Source organism: Euphorbia lathyris, chromosome 3 (genome assembly GCF_963576675.1).
Source record: "Euphorbia lathyris chromosome 3, ddEupLath1.1, whole genome shotgun sequence".
Lineage (NCBI taxonomy): Eukaryota > Viridiplantae > Streptophyta > Magnoliopsida > Malpighiales > Euphorbiaceae > Euphorbia > Euphorbia lathyris.
Window position 1 is genome coordinate 96,796,002 of NC_088912.1, and position 17,888 is coordinate 96,813,889.

Here is a 17,888-nt window from a genome sequence, read left to right on the forward strand (position 1 = left end):
GCCAACTCCCGAGCAGAACTCATCAAACACAGCACTAAGTCCTTTCCAGAGGAAGGAACAATTAGCAACTCTCTCTTTCGGGCCCCCGAAGATTTTATCTTTCCGATACTTACCACAAAGGAGGCGAACCCAAAGAGAGGAGGGGTTTTGCCACATACGCCAAAGGAGTTTCATTAATAAAACTTTATTATTGTCCTTTGCTTTCCTAATACCCAGACCCCCAGAATCTTTAGGCTGGCAAACCTCACTCCAAGGCACAAGATGGATCTTCCTGCCCTCCACAGCTTCCCCCCACAGGAACCTACGGTTAATCTTGTCAAGATCATTAAGCACAGGATCCGGAAGCTTACAAGCCTGCATGATGTGATTGGGAGCAGCACAATTAACAGATTGAATTAACGTGAGGCGGCCAGCGAGAGACAGAGTCTTGGCTTTCCAAGTGGCACACTTCGAATTAGCTTTATCCAAAGTCTCTTTGAAGGAGCCTTTAGACACACGCTCACTGTGGAGGGGAACGCCCAGATACTTCCCAAGAGAATCAGTAAGAGGAATACCTGAGAGATCACTTAATCTCTTACAGACTCTCTGATTCATATTCTTAGAGCATTATCTTTTATTTGTAATTGATAGGATTATATCCGTTATAATCTTACCGTTAGTTAGTTGTCTATATAAGTTAGGGATTGGGTCTATTGTTTACTTACTGAATCAATTACAAAAACAGCTGGTATAGTTCCACTTTTTTTTATCAAGATAGTATAATTTGATTTATCTTTTCCAAAATAGTTATCGTCAGTGATGCTAATCAAACATTTTATATCTACTTTTTTTTTAATAAAATGAAAAAAAAAATTAAAATTAAAAATAAAATAAGGGACACATATACTTTCAATGTTGATCGCTAACAATAGTTTTACTCCCAATATTATAAATGATATAATTATACACTTAACATTTGCAAATTGAATTATACTAACCATATACTCTTTGTAATTTTGAATCTACCACATGTGTACACTTGTCTTTGATCTGGTGCATAACACGATAAAATATTCTTAACTTTTTATTATTTTTTTTTCCATGTTTGTACATGTATTTTTGATCTATTATTGAGTAAAGATAACATGACACACAATTGCAGTAAAAATAACGAGATTCATGAATGCATGGAGTGATCCGTTGATAATGATTAAAAATTGGTCTAGTTTTCAAATGTTAGAAGTAAAATTGGTCTAACTTGAAATTATATTACTTATAACGTTATGGGTAAAATTACTATTTGTCATCTTCATTGGATGTGTTTTTGTACCTTATAAAAGGAAAGGTAAAACTTGCCCTTATCAGCTTTTAGAAAGTCCAAATTTACGTCTAATGTATGAAATGAATTTTTTTTACCTTCAACATGTTCAAACAAGATCAATTTTACCAATGCATAACAAAAAATTTAAACAACCTAGTTTATTATTATTTGACTTGTTATTCAACTGTTATATTAGATCTTTCAACCATAAATTATGTTTAAAATATTTATTCTGTTAGTAAATAGTTACGAACAACCAACTAAAATGCTAATATTTAAATCTCTCAAATACAAGTTGATCGCAAAAAAAAAAAACCTAAAATGTTTACTTTATTTAATAGAAAATGATTTTGCGATATAGTTTTACCGAATAAAATGTAAAAATATCTCTAACGTTGATAGACAAGAGTAATTTTATCTCTAATTATAAAATGATGTAATTTTATCCATAATGTTTATAGTTAAAAGAAAATTTACCCTTATCATTTAAAAATATGATTACTTTGAAAATTAACTTATTAAACTGTCTTCACATTCATAAATTTTATTATTTTTATCTAGGTTATTTTATCACTAATTGGTAACAGCTATATAACCATAAAAAAATTAATTTTTTTATTATATTCGGTATAAATTGGACAAAAACAAAAAAAAAATAAAAAATTCAAATATTTTCTAAAACTTAAAAGTATTAATCTCCAATTAATTCTATTAAAACATTTTTCACATTATCCCTACTTTTACTAATTACAGATGAGCCTGCCTTTTACTGTCATTCAATCCCAGCTAAACGACGTAGTTTAACTCTCTCTGAATTTTACATAGAATATTGAAAGAGTTTTTGGTGGAATGTTTCTGAATTAGAGAGAGAAAGTTATATAATGATGAGAGAGAGTTTTTGACGATATCATCCTAGATTTGTGATGCAGTATTAATTTCAATTAAGAAATATTGATTGGAGAGAATAAATATTAAATTAGTAATCTTAAATTGTATTAATTATATTTCTTAATCTACGTGTAAGACCCTAAAATGACTTATATTACGAGACCATATGAGTAATATAAAACTAAAAATGGTAAAATAAAAATGGTAATGGAACAAATAGGTATTGATATCTATTATAATAGTAAAGATTAGATATCCGTATCTGTTATACAAAATTATGAATATAACAAAAAATCGGTTTAAATACACAAATATTTAGTGAATGAATAGGAAAGATTAGATACATGTATCTGTTATATAAAATTATAAATATAATAGAAAATCGGTTTAAATACACGAATATTTAGTGATTGAATAGGAAAGATTAGATATACGTATCTGTTATATAAAACTATGAATATAATAAAAAATCGGGTTAAATTCATAAATATTTGATGTATGTTTATATTGTTAGGAAATGTTAATATTATAAATAGAAGACGAAAAGTGTTCGGTAAAAATTACAAATCACTTTTAACACAAAAAATCAAAGAAGTTTTTTACTCTCTTGTAGATCCCAGCAAAACGACATAGTTTCACTCACTCTTCTTCAAAATCGGGTTTTGCTTTCTTTGTTCATAGTTTCTGAACTGATGGAAATGGAATCGTAGAGGTTTCTCCATCGCTTAGTTCAGTTTCAGTGCTCTCATGTTTCATCTTATCTATAAAAATGCTTCTCCATTCTATAAATCGGTATTAATTATGTTTCTTAATCTACGTGTAAAACCGTAAAATGACTTGTATTATGAGGCCAGGTGAGTAATATAAAACTAAAAATGGTAAAAGAAAAATGATAATAGAAAATACGTTTAAATAGATATTGATATCTATTATAATAGTAAAGATTAGATATTCGTATCTGTTATACAAAATTATGAATATAATATAAAATCAGTTTAAATACACAAATATTTAGTGAATGAATAGGAAAGATTAGATGCATGTATCTGTTATACAAAATTATCTCGGTTTAAATACACGAATATTTAGTGAATGAATAGAAAAGATTAGATATTCGTATCTGTTATATAAAATTATGAATATAGTAAAAAATCGGGTTAAATACACAATATTTAGTGTATGTTTATTTTTATTTTTAGGAAATGATAACAGTATAAATAAAAGAGGAAAAGTGTTCGGCAAAAATTACAACCCACTCTTTAACACAAAAATCAAATAAGTTCTTTACTCTGTTGGAGATCCCAGCAAAACGACATAGTTTCAGTCACTCTTCTCTTTACAGGGTTTTGCTTTCTTTGTTCATAGTTTCTGAACTGATGGAATTGGAAGGTTTCTCTCATGTTTCATCTTATCTATAAAAATGCTTATCCATTCTACAAATCGGTACAGTGTCATAGCTCTTCACCCATCAATGGTGGTTTCGTTCTCAGTGAGACACTCGTCAAGTGATGCCGATAATCTACACCCTTTACTCTTTCTTACCTCATAAAAATGTCCAATTCGAAAGGTACCTTGAGATTTATAACTTGTTATATGATCTTTATACTATCTCTATAAATCGTGTTATTGTATTCGAAATTGATAGCCTAATAAAACGTGTCTATGTCGAAAGGTACCTTGAGATTTATAACTTGGTGTGGGCAACCTGCAGGAATAAATACTGCCTCTCCAACATTTTTCAAAGGTCTAATAAAGATATTACTACTGTCTTCGAGAAGCATCCATTGTGTATGCAATCTTAGACGATAAGATAAATTGGGTTTAGATTCTTCGATAATTGTGAATCGCCCTGTGCTACTTTGATATAGCTTGAAGAAGAGACTGATTCCAAGAGGTGCACTTATTGAATTTCTGTCATCTAAGGGTAACAGAGAAGTGTTTCTTGGAAAAATATGTGAAATGTCATTTGATTAATTTGTATAACCAGAAGTTAAATCTTTCTGATAAAAGATGAAGAATGCCTTAGTTAAGCTGTATTCTCTCTTGTTCAATGTAATAACTAAAATGTAATTTCAATTTTTAAGCTCATCAAGCATCTATGATAGGGCCATCTAGACTCTCAGCATTTTTTGGTATTTGATATACTTCATGGACCTTGCAGTTGAGTTCAGGGTCGAATTTCTTGGATAATGATTTTTCTTATTGATTTTATGATTTTTTTCATTAGATATTTGAGACCCAGCTAATTTGTGTTTCTGGTTCTGCCAGTGATAACAAGATTCTTAGGATTGTGAAATGGGTTCGTCATAGGAAGATAACCCTTGGGACCTTGAAAATGATGGCTGAATCAATCTCGTAAATTTTTTGATTTTTGCAAAACTACAGGAGATGGGAAGTTCAGGTCAGCAAGATGAAGCAAATTTGATATATTTCAGAAAGTGATCGACATTGAATTTGGCATATCAGTGAGTGATGGATTATTATGAACATCATTATTGAATTTGGAATGTGGCACCTCATTGATATTGATGGATATATCTTTAAGAAGTCATTTTTCAATTTTCAATTTTGTGAAGGAATTCAATTTAATTCTTTTTTCCTAATTCTCATTGTTTTTTTTTTCGTTGCGGTTCGTAGATGAGCAAACCAACGAGGGATAAAAAGGTTGAGGCTTATAAGAGGTGGAGTTGGTCTGATAAAGGTATTACTACAGCCTTCAAGAAGTACCCGCAGTGTATGACATTTTAAGAGGATAATATAATGGCTAAAATGGGCTTTTATGTTAATAAATAAATTGTGCAATGAGATGTTAGACGAGGCAATGAGTGAAGGGAAACTAAAGTCATGAAGTAGACATTTTCTTCGTTATCAATGGAAGGTGGATGTGCATATGTCTGTTCTGTTATTTTGAATTGAGAACTTGTATTTGAATAAAATTTAATCAGAGATTGCTTTCGGGGAAATTGTTTCACCAAATATTGAATTATTCATTCCAATTGATTTGATAATTTTTTGTTTAGTTTAGACAAATTGTGTCGAATACTCTTTGAGTTCGAGGAAATAATAGATTTTAGATCGTTACATATTATATGTTTTGAACTGACAAGTGTTCAATATTATCTATATTTGTTATTTATTTGTTCTTGTCTGTATTCTGCATGCTGTATTTGCATTAGAAGCATATCCGGATTATAACTAATCGAAATACTTTCCTCGGGCTGACTTCTTATAGGCATCAGTCAGTCACCACCCAAGTTATGTTTGTCGTGGATTATGGATGCAAGAGAGACTATTAGGAGGGATCATGTTGGAGGATCGACAATGGTGCAGATATTCAATGCTGATATGCTAGGCATAGTTTCTTAATTGCGGGTACGCTAAGCATCTTGCATTCGATACAATCTATATTAGATATTAGTAATTGAATTCGAATTCGATGATCAAGATTTCAAATGTAACTGAATATTGGAGTATTATAGTATATGCATAAATTTTTAGCTCATTGTATTCATTTCACTATATCTGGAAAGAGTAAATGGAGCTGGAACCGAGCTCTAGTTTAGGCAAACTTTCTCCTCTTCTTAACCCCGTGCTGGTTCATTTGGACTGCAGTGATGTCAAGCGGGCTGAAGCTCAAGCAATGTGTTTTGGGTTGGAATTTGGAATTGGATACGGGTTTTTAACTGCCGAATCTGATTCCAATGGCAAGTTAATCAATGGGGTGGTAACTCAGTTGCACATGCTGTATCAAAAATTGCTCTCTCCGTGTTTGAGGAGTTATTGTCATGGAAGATGTTTCCTGATAATGTGTCTAATTTGTGTAACTCCTCATTTGAACAAGTTGGAGTAGTCTGTTTGATACATGGCAATCTGCAAATGTTGAAGAATGACATGAAGATTGAAACATTAACATGATGCATTGATATTGATTAAATGATATATTGATATTTAATTTGGTAATAATTAGGGTTTGAATCTGTTCTTCAATGCTTGTATGACGGGCTTAGTCCCTCTCTTGGGGGTCGATTTATGTGGATATCAATTGTAACCGAATTCAATTTTTCAAATGTTACTGAATATTTTTGGAGTATGATAGTGTCTACATAACTTTTTTAACTTTGGTGTATTGTTTTCATTTCACGGTCTATGACTTGACAAGTTCTTTTTTATCGAGTTGTCTTGAGAAGAGTTATAAACATTGTTATTGAGTTGAGGCTGAAATTTGGCATATTGGTTGTTACTTTGTACAATGGAATTTCGGTTGATATTTGTGATAGGAGAGGCAAGAGGTTGTGTTATTGAGTACCTGTTGATGAAAATAGATTCAACACATACATGATCCATAGCTATAGGAACTGAAATGAGTTCTTCACATGAAGATAAACCTTTTTAATGGGAATTTGGTAGCTGCAGACCTTGCAAAACTAGATTAATTCCCGAGTTTAATATTCTATGCAAGGGAAACTTAGATCAATTAGATTGCCCTACATTCGTACTATTTCATGTCATATACAAATGCAACATCAAATTATCTTTTTTTTTTTTTTTTGAGAACATCAAATTATCTCTTGTTTGTCATTGTTGAGTGATGTTCATGTCCAATAAGATGAACAAGAAAAAGTTTTACTTTGAACTATTTTGTTGCTGTCTTCTTTTGTCATTCAACAACTTATGTACAAAAGAATTTTAAGTTCCAATTTTGTTATTTAGGCGCATGCAATTTAATACTTGACATTTTCCAAGTTGCAATTTTATCTCTTTTCAGCAGAATTCTTCGATAACTTTATGGATAATTACTACCAGATTTCAGTTCATGCATTAGTTAATTTTATCAACATTACAATGTGAGATTGTAATTCTCAGTGAGTTGTTATTGATATGAAATATCGTATTTATACAGAATACAGTTCACTCTGTAGTGAACAACTATAGTCAACAACTGAGCCTATATTCTAGGCTAGGGATAAATAACAGAATTGATACAGATAAATAATACATATTCTAATACGCCCCCGTAGTCGAAAGGTTCGGAGGGCGAACATTGAGACTATTACGAAAATCTTCAAATAGTGTTGACGGAAGGCCTTTGGTGAAGATGTCAGCGATTTGATAGCGAGATGACACGTGAAGGACACGGACTTCGCCTTTTGCAACGCGTTCTCGGACAAAGTGAATGTCCATTTCCACATGCTTAGTGCGGTGATGCTGAACCGGATTGCCCGTGAGGTACACGGCGCTGATATTATCACAATACACTATTGAAGATTTCTGAATCGGACAGCCAAGTTCTAAAAGCAGATTGCGTATCCAGCATGTCTCAGATACGACGTTGGCAACGCCGCGATATTCGGCTTCTGCGCTGGATCGGGACAGTGTTGGCTGTCGTTTGGCGGACCAAGAGATTAAATTGTCCCCGAGGAATACACAGTAGCCTGATGTTGATCGGCGAGTGTCAGGACAGCCTGCCCAATCGGCGTCCGTGTAGGAGATCAATTGACTAGGAGAAGATGCCAGAAGTGTGAGGCCAAAGTCAAGAGTACCCTGAACATACCTGAGAATGCGTTTAAGAGAAGCCATGTGTGTAGTTTTTGGGTTGTGCATGAATAAGCATATCTGTTGAACTGCATATGAGATATCAGGTCGGGTGAGAGTGAGATATTGGAGAGCACCAGCCAATCGTCTGAATTCAGTGGGGTCATGATAATCAGAGCCAGAATTGATACTGAGCTTTTGTTTGGTGTCAACTGGAGTGGTAGCCGAATTGCACGAGCTGAGCCCGGCTTTTGCAATTATTTCAGAAGCATACTTCCGCTGAGACAGAAATAAGGAGCCAGGAGAGTGAGTTACTGATATGCCTAAAAAATAGTGTAGAGGACCCAAATCTTTCATTGCAAATTCGGAGCTCAATTTGGACATTACTGAAGCCTGAAGTGTGTCAGATGAAGTGATTAGCACAATATCATCAACATATAGAAGGATGTATGCCGTGTCAGAGCCTTGTCTGTAGATAAATAAGGAGCTGTCAGATATGCTGTTGGAGAAGCCGATTCGTATGACAAAGTTAGCAAACCGCTGATACCAGGCCCGAGGTGCCTGCTTCAGGCCGTATAGTGATTTCTGTAGCAGACAGACATTATCAGGATACCTGGAATCCCGGAACCCCAGTTGTTGATGCATGTAAACTGTTTCAGTAAGATCCCCATGGAGAAAGGCATTTTTGACGTCTAATTGCCGAATTTTCCAATTTTTAGACAGTGCTATGCTGAGGACAGCACGAATAGTGGCCGGTTTAACCACAGGGCTAAATGTTTCACCACAATCAACTCCTGCCAACTGTCCGGAACCATTCCCAACCAATCTTGCTTTATATCTTTCAAAGGAGCCATCTGACTTTGTTTTGTGCCTGAAAATCCACCAACTACGAATAATATTAGCACATTTTGGACGGGGTACGAGTACCCATGTCTTATTTGCAATAAGAGCCTCAAATTCATCAGTCATGGCTTGTAGCCAGTTTGGATCAGTTAATGCAAGAGAAGGTGTTTTTGGAAGCGGAGATATGGTAGGTTTGGTTAATGTGGATAGATTTAGCATTCGACGAGGTTTATGGATGCCATGTTGAGCTCTCGTGGTCATTTTGTGATTGTTAACAATTTGTAATTGAGGAGACGAGGCAGAAGGTGCTGTATCAGCAGAAGTTTGAGATGTATTGGAGGGGGAAATGGGGGCTGAAATCGACTCGGAGGATTGCGTGTGCGCGATGTGCACAGACGAGGAGACGGACGGACTGGGATTAGATGACGATACAGGAGACAACTCGAACGAAGGGTGTGTACTTGACGGGACGACAGATGACACCGACGAACTGACGTGACCAGATGTCGGGTTAGACGACACGGACGACTCGGTTGGACATGAGGGAGTGACGGGTGATGCAGATGACGGGACAGACGCAACAGAAGTGGGTGACGCGGATGAAGGTGCAGAATCAGCGAAATTAGGAGTCGTGTGAGTGCGAAACGGGACAGCGGGTAGGAAATCGCTGTTCGATTCGACAGAAGTTGGCGGGGGAGATGTGCGATGTGGAGATGCTGTTGAGAACGGAAGAATTGATTCATCAAAAATTACATGACGTGATATGATTATCTTATTTCTAGATATGTCCAGACACTTGTATCCTCTATGATTAGAAGGATAACCTAAGAAAACACATGGAAAGGAACGAGACTCAAGCTTATTTCGTGTTTGGGATGGAATTAGAGGGTAGCACAGGCATCCAAAGATGCGCAAGTGGGAATAGGTGGGTTCCTGTTTGTACAGAATCTTGGTGGGTGATTGATATCCTAGAACTTTGTGAGGATATATATTTAGAAGATATGTTGCTAATTCTAGAGCATGTTGCCAGAACTTAAGCGGAATGGAAGCATGATGCATTACTGTTCTAATCAGATTATTAATGGTGCGAATGGTACGTTCTGATTTCCCATTTTGAGGTGAGGTATACGGGCAAGAGAACCAAAATTGCATTCCGTTTGTTTGACAGAATTGTTTAAAGGAATTGTTATTGAATTCACCCCCATTGTCACACTGAAAAACCTTAATTTCTCTTTCAAATTGAGTTCGAACATACGACCGAAATATAAGAAAAGCGGAATAGACTTGAGATTTGTGAGCTAACGGAAAGGTCCAAAGAAAATTGGTGTGCGAATCTAAAAACAGTACATAAAAACGATGGCCACCCGAGCTAAGAACGGGTGAAGTCCAAATATCACTATGAATTAAATCGAAAGGCATACAAGCAAAATTGTTGGAGGACTGAAAAGGTAATTTTACTTGTTTTCCATTAATGCATGAAGAACAAACAGAAGAATCCTTAACTTTATTACAAGAAATCAACTTTTTATTGAGCAGGGCGTTCAAAACAGGAAGCCCTGGATGTCCTAATCTATTATGCCAAACGGCGGAAGACAAAGCAGTGAAGACAGAATGAGATGACGCTGAATTGTGGGTGCTAGAGGTGACTAGATATAGGGCGCCGGAACTCTTACATCTCATGATAGTAGTACCCGTCCGTAAATCCTTCACAGAAAAACCCAAAGGATCAAATTCAACAGACACTTGGTTATCTTTAGTAAATTGACGGACAGATATGAGATTTTTGATAAGATGAGGTGCATGCAGAACATTGGTTAATTTTAAATAGTGAGGATTAGCATGTAAATAGGCATTACCAGATCCACAAACAGGCATACAATGACCATTACCAACAATAATATTTTCATTGAGGTTCGAATTGAAATAAGAGGTGAGTGTACCTTTGTCAGCTGTCATGTGCGAGGTAGCTCCTGAGTCCATGTGCCATTGATCAGAAGGTGGAACAAGTGTCATGGTGTGCATAGCTTCTGTAATATCAGTAGGCACATATGATGGGGATTCCATATGAAGGTGTGCTTGCGGCATTGGAGGACGAGGCCCTAAGATTCCAGATTGGGACGGCTGTCTGCCTGAATTAGGGTAAGGACATGGAGGAGTAGCCCATTGTTGTTGTGGTGCCCATGGGTATGTATATCCCCAAGGAGGAATGGCAGCAGGACGATAATGGGGTGGCGGAGCCAATCGGTTGTGGTGTCGACCGCCCCTGCCGCGATTATAACGGCCACCGTGTCTGCCCCCGCGGTAAGACGATGAGCCGCGATAATGCGCAGGTCGTGGAGTGTTATGCGACGGCGCACCTGTAGCTTCGGCGGATGACACATTCAATGCAATTGGTTCAGATTGAGGAGGGGTCTTGCGGGCACGAGCTGTTTCTTCCAGAATCAGCATGGATCGGGCTCTCTGAAAAGATGGAAGAGGATCCCCATGTCTAATTTGAGTTCCAATGGTATCATAAGCCTCAGTCAGACCGGATATAAGTTGTAGCACCATCTGATCGTTAGTAACCGGACAATCCACATTTGTCAGTTGATCAGACAAAGATTTGAGATGCTGACAGTAGGCTGAGATATCAGAGTAGTCATTGAGTTTGGTTTTGGAGAATTCTTGTTGGAGAAATAGAGCTCGGGAATTATTGTTGTCTGAGAAGGTTTCCTCTAAACAACTCCAGGCCCTGGCGGCTGTGGAATCGGTTTCAATAATGGTGTGGAGAAGGTCGAGGGAGATGGTACTATAAATCCATTGAAGAACAACGACATCAATGCGAGCCCAGAGCTTAGGATTGGATTCTTTAAGATCATTGGCAGAAGGGTTGGTGGGTGATGGAGGAAATATATGGTCCAGGACCTCGAATGCGGTGGCATGGAGCTTGAACAGAGCAGCCCAAGTGGGGTAATGGCCTTTTTCTATGTCGAGAGTAATTTTGATAAAGGTAGAAATATTGGAGACGGTGAGGGACGGATGGTGATTTGGATTTGTGTTTGTGTTGTCCATTGTCGAGTTTGATTTAGGGGGGTGCTGGTTGAGGAGTTTACGGTGTTGGTGCTCATTATTGTCGACGGGAAAGGAAAGAGAAGGGATTGCGATTCTGTTCTGAACCGATAAGTAGAAGGTGATCGGAAAAAATGGAGAGGCTAACGGCGGCGGCGGCCGTGAGATTGGAGGTGATGTCGCGGCGGCGGCGGCGGGGAAGGAGAAAGATATTTGTGGATTAGGGTTAGGGTCTCTGATACCATGTGAGATTGTAATTCTCAGTGAGTTGTTATTGATATGAAATATCGTATTTATACAGAATACAGTTCACTCTGTAGTGAACAACTATAGTCAACAACTGAGCCTATATTCTAGGCTAGGGATAAATAACAGAATTGATACAGATAAATAATACATATTCTAATATACAAGAGGTGCAGTTGTACAATTTATGTCAACCAAGGGTCTAGTTAAACTCGGTTCAGGCATAACTACTCTATTCACGTGTTCAGAAAGGCATTTCTTGGAAACAAGTATGTTGAAGCTCCTCATTTCAACAAGTTGGAGCAGTCTTATACATTAACATCTGATGCATTGATATTGATATATTTATATGTAATTTGGTAATTAGGGACTTGAATTTGCTAATTCAGGTTATTTTATATATTTTAATTGAGTTAAATTCGAAAAATCATGGACTTTGTTAATGAGTTGAGGATTGAATTTGGTATATCAGTGACAGATTTTTACCTCAACAAATTGGGTTACAATTCTTCGGCTGTTGTCAATTACCGTGCACTACTTGGTTATAGCATAGCCTGGCGAAGAAGAAGCTCATTTGAAGAGGTGCAATTGTCCAATTTCTTTAGTTTGGTGCTTGATTGATTAAAGATACAAATTTGGTTTGCCTGGAATGTAATAATTATGTAGTATGGATTTAGCATATAAAACTGTTTGTTGGAATGTCTTAGTAAAATGGGTTATCTCATAAACATTACTGAATTTCACATTTTTTTAACAAAATCATTGGAATAACTCGATACATAACACATTTGCTTACTAACTAAACAAATGTTGAACATGCTTCACTTTTATGGTAAATGGTAATATAATAGATACATGACAATCACCTAATATAAATCGTGAGATGTTTTTTTTACACATGGTACTAAGTTGGAAATAGTCAATTGTATTTTGTATCATGTTAATATTTCGGTGATTTTTTATTCGCACTGATTGAAATGATCCTATTGAAATCAAATACGAAGTTCAGTGATTTTATTGGAAAAAAAGGTTGAATTAGGGTTATAAAGTACATCCAAACTTCTACTACGGTTGGTACAAATTACCCAATTGCATTTAGGCTCAGATGGAATTACAGACTTCATTTTACTTCCTTTCTCATGTTTCATTTTAGGCATTATACCCATTTGGCTCTCCAGACTAAAGCTTCAAAGTCAATTAGGACCCTAAATTATTAAAATCATCAACCATATCTTTTAACTAAGCAAAAATTATCAATTGAGTCCCATCATATCCTAAAATATGACTATTGTAAAAATCTCTATGTTGGTTCAAAATGAGTTTAGTAAAGAGAGTTTGAAACCGTTCAACGAATGATTTTCAATGAGGTCTCAATTAATGGTTTTTGTTTAGAATTGAGACTCAATTGATGATTTTTGTTTAAAATGAGAACTCAATTGATTATTCTTTTCTCTTGTTTCCGGTTAAAAGGTTACCTCTAGAAACATTATGTTGAGTGACCTAATTCACCATTAAGCCTTAATTTGAGGGGTGAAATGAGTATTATAATAAAAATGAGTATTATGCCTTCATTTTATGTAAAACATATTTAATTATAAAACACCATAAGTAAAAGGGTAATTATAATAAAAATTGTTTTTTTACCACATAGATTTACTGTTGCCAATGTCTTTTACTGCCAGTCAGTCGTAGTTGTGGGAATCCCAGCAAAGGACATAGTTTTATTCTCTTCTCTCTATAGGGTTTTGCTTTTCTTCTTCGTTACTTCCTGTTCTGAACTGAACTTCATCGGCTGGATATGGAATTGCATCGCTAGTAGCTTCTCTCGACTCTCAAAAAAGGTGAGCTTTCTCAGTTTCACATCTCGACTTTCAGTTATCATGTTTCATTCTATCTGCAAAACGCTTCTTCATTCTAGAAATCGCTATACTGTCACTGCTCATGACCCATCAATGGTGGTTCCATCAATACTCAGATACTTTTCCATTGATGCTGATAATCGACACTCTTTTACTCTTTCTTACCTCACTGAAACATGTGGCCTATCTCCTAAATCTGCTCTTTCAGCTTCTAAAATTGTCCAATTTAAATCCTCGGAGCAGCCTGATTCTGTCCTATCCTCCTTCCAAAAGTTTGGATTCTCCAAAATCCATATCTCTGAAATGATCAGAAAGTTCCCAAAAATGCTATGTTGCCATCCAGAGAAGACCATTTTCCCCAAACTCGAGTTCCTCCTCTCTAGAGGAGCTTCAACCCCTGAACTTGTAAAAATCTTCACTGCCAACCCCTGGATCTTGGCAAGCAGCTTAGAAAATCAATTGGTTCATACTCTTGATATTTTAATTGAGTTGTTCAAATCGGAAGACAAAGCCATTGAAGCGATGAAACAAAATCCTAGGGTTCTATGTACTAGACCTGAAGCACGTCTGCTACCTAATATCAAAACTTTAAGAGAAAATGGAGTGCCTGAATCATATATATTGTGGCTAATTAGTAAACATTGGCAATGCATTGGAGCAATTCCAGTCAAATTCGAAAAGATTGTGGAAGAAGTGAAGGAAATGGGATTCAGTCCTTTGAAGTCGCATTTTGTTGAAGCAATCGTGGTACTGATAAGAGTGAGCAAATCAAAGAGAGATGGCAGGGTTGAGGTTTATAAGAGGTGGGGATGGTCGGATAAAGATATCAATATTACTTTCAAAAAGTTTCCCAAGTGTATGACATACTCGGAGGATAATATAAGGGCTACAATGGATTTTTATGTCAACAAACTAGGATTAGAGTCTTCAGTCATTGTGAATTGTCCTACACTACTTGGATATAGCTTGAAGAAGAGGCTCATTCCAAGAGGTACAGTTCTTCAGTTTCTGTCATCCAAGGGTTTGGTTAAATTAGATTCAAGGATAACTGATATGTTCATATGTTCAGAGTGGCGTTTCTTGGAAAAATATGTAAAATGTCATGTGGAAGCTCCTCATTTAATTAAGCTGTATGACCATAAGTTAAATCTTTCTGATACAAGAAAACCTGGAAAACATGATGAATGACATGGAGATGTTGTAATCAAGCTGTATTTTCTCTCTCTCTCTGTGTGTGTGATCCGCATTACATGTTTCCTTCTGGTTATCCCATGCACTTTACAGCCTCTGCCTCTGAAACCTATTTTCATCAATGAATGTTCCTAGTACAAATCTTGGATCACCCTCAACTCAAAAAAACCAAGAAAGATGTTGCAGCTGAAATGCTAGAATGATAGATTTCTTCTGTTTTGCTTTGTTCATGGTCAGTATGAAAGGCATCTTCTATTGCAGACAATGTGCATAGATATCAAAATGTTATTGGATTCAAATTCTCCAATGTGATTGAATTGTCATATGTCATTTTCTGTTGCACAAGTTTTTAACTTTGGCTCATTGAATCGTCATGTTCTACTTGGACTGAGCTTGAAGAAGAAGCTGATTCTTGGACTAAGCTTGAAGAAGAGGCTGATTCGAAGAGGTTCAGTTATTCAGTATCTGATATCTAAAGGCCTGGTTAAATTGGATTCAAGAATGACTAAGATGTTGGAGTGTACGGAGAAGTGTTTGTTGGAAAAGTTTGAGAATTGTTTCAAGGAAGAAGCCCCTCATTTAATTAATCTGTACAATGAGAAGTTAAATGAGGCAACGAGTGAAGGGAAAATAAAGTCATGAAGATATGGAAATTGGGAGTTGAAGGATTTGTATTTGTGCTTAATTCAGGATATGTCATTCGAAGGGTCTTTTATTGTGTAAATCGAGGTGGTTCTTTGGAAAAGTATGCTGAATCTCTCATTTGAAAAAGCTGTACAATGAGAAGTTGGAGATTTCTGATGCAATGCGGCAAAGATTGAAGAATTGCATGAAGATGCATTAATATTGATTTGAAGATACGTAATTTGGTACGTAATTACAGACTTTGATGTGCTTTAAATGATGATAGCAGCTGATTCAAGTTATTAATTTTATTGTAACATTAACAAGTGTTTTGTTTGAGGAGCCATATCTATCAAACAAAGCAAACAATTTTTTTGTTGAATGCAAGTATGATTGATTATGCACAACTTGTTAATTAGCTTTGGTTCATCTTGTTCATTTCTCTCTGGTTTATATTGTTTGATGGGTAAATTACATTAATGCTCCTTGAACTATAACACTATTTGTGGCCCTTGAACTTCATTTCTTGACATAAAAAAATCTCTCAACTTTGCATTATTATAATATTGTAGTCCAAGTCTATAAAAATATGTGAAAATTTTAATGGGATGTTGACATGGATAACTATGACCACATCACTAATGTAGTGTAGTTAAACTTGTCCATGTTGTTATTTCGTTAATTTTTTAACTGATTTTCGTTGATTTGGGCTTTAATATTACAATAAAACAAAACTTATGTCAAGGAATGAAGTTCAAAAACCACAAGATTAATAATGTTATAATTTAGGGACCATTGATATATTTTAATAGGTTAATTATCCTTAAGATGAGTACAGCAAAACAACAAAGGGTCACTCGAGGTAAAACCAAGGGATGAAAAGTCAATTTAATCCTTCAATTTTGGTGATATTATCAATAATCAACTAGAGACTATAAGTAAAATGTGAACAATCAACCAAACTTAACAAATCATCCTGATATTGTCAAATTTTACCTCTAGGGACCCGTCGATATGTGAATTTTAATAGGTTAATTATCCCGTTATGTGGAGTGTGGCTTCTCCATTCAGATATGTCACATCATCAATTGAATTGATGTGGTATCATCTGAGTGGACAGGATCAGTACTGGTCGCGTCTCATTGTAGAAATTTTCTGCTTTATCCCCATTATTAACAAACTCTTTGCACTCACATCATCACATGTTGCCTAAACTCATAGATTAATTATCCCATTTGTACACCATTCTCATTGATATATGATCAGTTTTGTGTAGAGAGAGTTATAGGTCAGATTGAGTGTTGAAAACCAATTATTTCATAGGAGGAGAGATAGATTTGTAAAGGGTTTTTTTATTGGGAAAATGTGCATAGATATCAAAATGTGTTTGAATTCAAAATCAGTACAAGTTGTTGTGATAGGTTATTGAGTTTTGGGAGTATGAAAGAATCTGCACAACCTTTTAACTTTGCTCATTGTATTCATTTCACACGCTCTAGATATTTTGGTATTTGATATTTTTTAATTGAGTGGAATTCAGAAAGTTATGGACTTGGATATAGCTTGAAGAGAGGCTCATTTGAAGAGTTGCAATTACTCAACTTCTGTCTTCAAAGGGTCTGATGAAACTGGATTCAAGGATAACTATTGTGCTCAGATGTACAGAGAAGTTTTTCTTGAAAATTTTTATGAAATTGTCATGAGAAAGTTCCTCTTTTAATTAACTTGAAGACAACAACTAATTCGAGTTACCAAATCAGTTCCTGAATGAAGCTGTGCTTGTGGCCATATCTTCGTGACAAGGTAAGTAAATGTTTTGTTTGTTTACGTTGGTTGATTGTTTACAGTTTACTTATAGGATCTTGACTCTTCAACCCTTGATTTTACCTCTATTCACCCTTGTTGTTTCGCTCTATTCAGCTCAGGATTTAAGTGGCCATTGACACGAGAATCAAACTAGGCTAGAAGATGAAAACATGCTGAATTGCTCATGTTGTAATTTCAATTACAGATACAACAATGAATGATGTTTTTTCAATCAAGTTTTATCTTCTAAATACATCGACGGTTATTGAACTTCATTTTCTTTCAATAAAATCATGTAACTTCATATTTTACCTCAATAAAGTCATCCCAGGAAATTTGAGTATAAAAACTTACTAGAACGTTAGCACAAAAGACAATTGCGTATATATGCCAACTAAAGATCATATAAGATATGTCTAGCTTTTATGCTTGATGTGACAGAAACATAGCAACCATGTGGTACATCCTAAGCCGAATTTAAAAAATAAAAAATTATATCTTTGTCCAATGTGGTGCTTAGTTAATTTGACTGAAATAGCTTTATTGAAATC

At 35.6% G+C, this 17,888-nt stretch overlaps 1 protein-coding gene and 1 long non-coding RNA gene across 8 annotated transcripts; both read left to right on the plus strand.

The window, feature by feature from the left end:
* Positions 1 to 3,467: 3,467 nt before the first annotated feature.
* On the plus strand, positions 3,468 to 6,265 carry LOC136223535 (uncharacterized). 6 transcript variants are annotated; one of them, XR_010686002.1, is made up of 5 exons: positions 3,468 to 3,755; positions 3,861 to 4,653; positions 4,826 to 4,889; positions 5,421 to 5,560; positions 5,801 to 6,265. It is a non-coding gene; the product is annotated as an uncharacterized lncRNA (long non-coding RNA). The 6 variants fall into 6 exon arrangements; XR_010686004.1 differs by having other exon boundaries at positions 3,469 to 3,755; positions 3,900 to 4,653; XR_010686005.1 differs by having other exon boundaries at positions 3,482 to 3,755; positions 4,457 to 4,653.
* Positions 6,266 to 13,574: 7,309 nt separating this feature from the next.
* LOC136223752 (transcription termination factor MTERF2, chloroplastic-like) lies at positions 13,575 to 17,663 on the plus strand. 2 transcript variants are annotated; one of them, XM_066011901.1, is made up of 2 exons: positions 13,575 to 17,334; positions 17,452 to 17,663. In XM_066011901.1, the coding sequence occupies exon 1, from the start codon at positions 13,738 to 13,740 to the stop codon at positions 14,902 to 14,904; it is 1,167 nt and encodes a 388-aa protein (XP_065867973.1). In that variant the 5' UTR covers positions 13,575 to 13,737; the 3' UTR covers positions 14,905 to 17,334; positions 17,452 to 17,663. The 2 variants fall into 2 exon arrangements, with proteins under 2 accessions (XP_065867973.1, XP_065867974.1); XM_066011902.1 differs by having other exon boundaries at positions 13,575 to 15,776; positions 17,072 to 17,663.
* The last annotated feature ends 225 nt before the right edge of the window (positions 17,664 to 17,888 follow it).